The following is a 4,658-nucleotide window of genomic DNA, read 5'->3' on the forward strand; positions in this document are numbered from 1 at the left end:
TTCCTCAGCAATTGTCAAGCAGTTTATTCGTAAAAATGAAACTAATATATTGCTTTATAGTAAGACACTTAAAGTTTAACAAGATTCATTTTCCTTGTTCTTGGATGTAATTTTTTGCTACTAATTTCAATATGTTGTAACAAATAATTCGAATTTACTTCTTAATAAAAATGAACTTGTTGATCAGAATTAAATGCATCATATTCAGAAATTTCATTTGTCAGAATCAGTATTTAGCATATGAGGGTTGTTTCTTGAACTGCGATTGCTTGGCATTTTAAGCTATTTTGTGTTAGTGATTGTTAAAATGTAGGCTGCTAAAATATCCTGTATAATTAATATTAATTTATTTTCGCAGTTTGAATGGGCTTGGCAAAACCCTGATAAATCCAGAAGATTGAAGCATGTAGCTAAGAAAGTCCCTCGAGAAAGTGCTCTGAAATATAGATTTCGTGTTATGTCTGAAATGTTAAGAGTTGGTCCCTGGAACAGATTACCTTTGGCTGTGCAGTGGCTGGATATAAACTACAAGCAAGAATTTGATGTAAGTTTTATCTTTTGAATTTGAAAAAATTTATAAATAAACGGTGACCTTCCTGGAATTATTAACAATAAAGGCAGTAGGGGTGTACAGTCTGCTGACAGTTGATGTGCAGCCAGTGTGAGTAAGAAGCAGAATTCAGTTTGACCAGCCATTGCTGTAATTCAAGTGTGAATCATCTCTTTGGAAAGTGAGTTAATTCCACCATTTCACCCCTGCTCTCTATTGCTTACCAACCTTTGTATTATTGGTCCTAAAAACAGCTTGAACATTTCATTTCTAAATGCATGAGATCACTTTGTCTTTTTGCCATACCTTAATGTCTTTTTATATGTCATTTTAATAAGATACTTGCTAAGCTTCTGTACTACTGGCACGGTACTTTCCAGATCCCTGCGCTTACCCATTTCACTTCTAAAACCCCTGTTGATGAAGTGGCAAAAAATCAAGATATTTGAGAAGTTTGATTTTTGTTCAAAAAAAAAAACTTGACAATTTAATTACTCTAAAATTAATTAGAAATTGAAATATGTATGGAATTGTAAGATGTATTTTTCATCTGCAGACGTAAGGGTGCGAGGCTACCAAAGATCATAGTTCTACAGCTAATAGTTTTGTCTAATTAAAGAAAGTGGGGGGAATGTGTACCATATTTAATAAAAAGTCATATTCTTAAGTATAAATGGAACACAAATACGAATTACTTTTTTCAATTATATTGATTGAAGTGCTGAAACTATATTCATTGCAGAACCTTCTCAGTTTTATTGAAGTTGCATGTTGTTGTTTTTTTTTTTTCTTCAGAAATTAATCATGTATGATTATTTTCCAACTTCATAGAAAAAATTTATACGATTGCTTTGTATATTAATGATTATCTTCTTTTTTTAAGGTTTCTAAATTACCTCCATTACACATACCAATATGCATTGGTCCAATTCAGCCACGAAAAGTAAAAAAGACAGGCACTGAGTGCGAAACTGATGAAGACGTGAATTTGAAATTTTGTTACATCTGTGATAATATTGTAACTAAAGATGATAAACAGTTTATATGCTTTAATTCTAATTGCTTGCAGATATTTCACATTCTTTGTTTAGGACGGAATTTTCAGTCTTGTACAAAAGAAAAATTCCTCCTTCCCGTTGAAGGTTTGTGTCCTAATTGTAAGACATCAACTTTATGGGGTGATGTAGTGCGGTATTCATCAGGATGTTATCGTGATACTAATTCTGCATCTTAAGTTACATAAGTTAAGATGCAGAGTTACATAAGTTAAGTTACTGTGCAAGTAAGCAGTTTACTTAATCGTTAAAATTGTTTATAAAATTGTTTTAATGATGTATAGATTTGTTTATTTTTCTTGCACTCCCTAATGTGCATTTATTTTGACTAACATGCTGAAATTAATCTGACTAATCTAGCAACTAAGTCATGAAGTATTAAAAGTGACAAAAGGTTAAGCAAAGCACAAATTTTCCATTAAGCTGTTCTTTATATAGATACATATAAAATGGCAGGCTTTGAGTTTTTCTAAAACCACTTAGTATTTTGAAACTTAGATGTCAGTGCAACTATTTAGTTTATATAGATATGCAATTTACTCTTTAAAGGGTAATTTGTTTTGACAATTTTTCTGTTCATTAGAAAAGTTAATTTAACAAATTTCACTGAATTAATATTGCTCTAATTAACTCTTAATAAGGTTGACCTGGACATAAATTATAAGATATAGTCTCAAAAATGTACCATATTTCTGAATGTTAATAATGTTGTTATAATTTGTGTTGTAAGTATGCAGTAGGCTAATTAGAAAATCTGGTTCTTTGCAAATTGCCTACTTCATTTCTTAGGCTTATTGTAGTGAGACTTGTAGGTGTTTTACAAAGTAATATTGAGTTTGCAAGTGTTAAATTTCTAATTAATCTTTAAAAGTTCAGTTTTTTTAAATAGTTTAAAATTGGGAACACATCTTGTAATAAAGTTGATATGTGTATTTTGCGTAATTTTTTTCATAAAATTTTTCTGTGTAGCAATACAAAAAAAATGTGATATATTATTTTTTATATGTTAAATTTTATTTTTAATTACATGTAAGTGAATGGTATATCCATATTATGCGCATGTTTATAATATTATATATTGAAGAAACTTTTTATTTATTGCAAATTTAACATGCTTTTATTATGAGAACTTTTGATCCTCGGCAGATTAGTGTGATAAAAAAATATTTTTTCTAGAAAGCTCTGTGACAGATAACGGCCCACAAAATACAATAAAAACAGCTAGTAATATGAATATGTATAAAGGATTTGTGCCATTATATGATTAATCATGATTCCAACCCATTTGTGTTTAGTTACTTTTTAAAAGGACAATTATCCTATTCATAGTTAGATAATATAGACGCATGCTGTGTGTGGATATATTGGTGGTGATTCTCCAATTTTGCAGATGCTTTTTTTAAAAAACATATTTATTGTAATATAAAAAAAAGTATCTGCCCTCGCAAAAAAAAAAAAATTATAGTGGGGGGAGAAAGAAGTTGCAAAGTAGATTGAATAATCATGATTTATGCAAGATAAAAGAAAGTCGCTGTTTAGTTGTATGTTTGCTGCTCCCAAAAAGAAAAGATATAACTGCCACTTTAGCCCAAAGATTAACAATCCCATCGTTGACGGTCGAGCCTACAATCATCTGATTTTTTACAACTAAAATAGAAGATTGCGATGACAATCAGAAATCTTTTAATGTAATTTCGTTTGGAGCAAAATTACTAATATTACTTAATATGATAATTACTTAATATGAATTTATTAGTAATTTCCATGTATAATTCTAATGTTCAATAATGTGCATGCATATGTATATTTTTTTTTTGTCAAGAATAAATAAAAATATTTAAACGGTTTTCGTATATTTCATAAAACTATTCAATTATCAAAAATATTATGAGCTTGCAGATACTTTTGGATTGTGTGTGCAGATACTTCATGTTTTTATCTTACTATGATTTTATTTTACAAGAATTGTAGCACAAATGTTTCTTCATTGGGATTTGTTTTAAAGAAAGAATTATAGTTCTGTGTAATAATGTATTAATAGTACAGATACTTATACTTTGATCTGAAGTCAATATGCAGTGCTTTTTCAAATCTTAAATGGTAAGTAACAAAAATAAATATCCACTTAGTATCAGCAAATAAACCAGTTTTTCAATCTAGTAATTTTTCACATATAAACCCCTTTTGGTGACTACAAGATAATTGGTTAAGTTCTGTTTCCCTTTTTCAATATGTATCAACCATAATCACTGAACTTAAGGTCATGTAACATTATTTTAGGAATTAGAAATAGAAACTACAATTATAATATAGTGGGAATAAATGCCTAAAAATTGTTTATCATACTAAATTAATGTTTGTTGAAATCAAAGGGTCCAAATGTCTGTATATAAAAGCCTTTTAAAAAAAACTACTAAATGGTTTCAATATTTTCTGCAAATTTATATAGCCATATGACTCATAGATTTTATTTTACAATGACTGTGAAAACTGAAATGAATTATAAATCACATATTATGAAAGAGGTGTGTCTGTGTATTCTATCTTCTAATATTATATACATGTCTGTATTAAAGATATATTTGGAATCCTTTTTCACTTTTGTTCATTTTTGCATCACGCAGGTGCGAAATCTAAAATTAAATTCAGGGATATAAAATTAAGCAAAAATTAATCAATGATCTTTCAACAGAGGTATCTGCTATTGACATCTAAATTGCAGAATTGAAATAATAATTATTTTTTGTATATTTTGGCTAATTGAGACAAAATATTATTTTTAAAAATATTTTTTCTCTGTTATATTTCTTTTGTCTTCACTACCATTTTATCACGGCATTGTGGTGTTATATTTTTTCATTAAAATAAAATATACAATATAATGTATAAATTATTTAACTAAATTTTTTGTGGTTCACTGTATATTTTGACCACAGCACTCTCTGTACATACTGCGATATGAGTATGGAATTTTTTTAAAATATGTCGGGGAATTTTGTTCATCTATTTGAGTAGCAACCCTGTGATCAGAAATATTAGTTTCAATTTATTAA

At 28.4% G+C, this 4,658-nt stretch overlaps 1 protein-coding gene across 1 annotated transcript; it reads left to right on the forward strand.

Moving 5' to 3' along the window:
- Positions 1–358: 358 nt before the first annotated feature.
- Positions 359–3,451, forward strand: LOC122273443 (structure-specific endonuclease subunit slx1; the record flags this gene model as incomplete). The annotated part of the gene is given in 2 exon segments (XM_043057509.2): positions 359–544; positions 1,434–3,451. Coding segments are annotated over 2 exon segments (537 nt in total), but the record flags the coding sequence as incomplete, so codon positions are not given.
- Positions 3,452–4,658: the final 1,207 nt, after the last annotated feature.

This window comes from Parasteatoda tepidariorum, unplaced genomic scaffold (assembly GCF_043381705.1).
Source record: "Parasteatoda tepidariorum isolate YZ-2023 unplaced genomic scaffold, CAS_Ptep_4.0 HiC_scaffold_4410, whole genome shotgun sequence".
In the NCBI taxonomy this organism is placed as follows: Eukaryota; Metazoa; Arthropoda; class Arachnida; order Araneae; family Theridiidae; genus Parasteatoda; species Parasteatoda tepidariorum.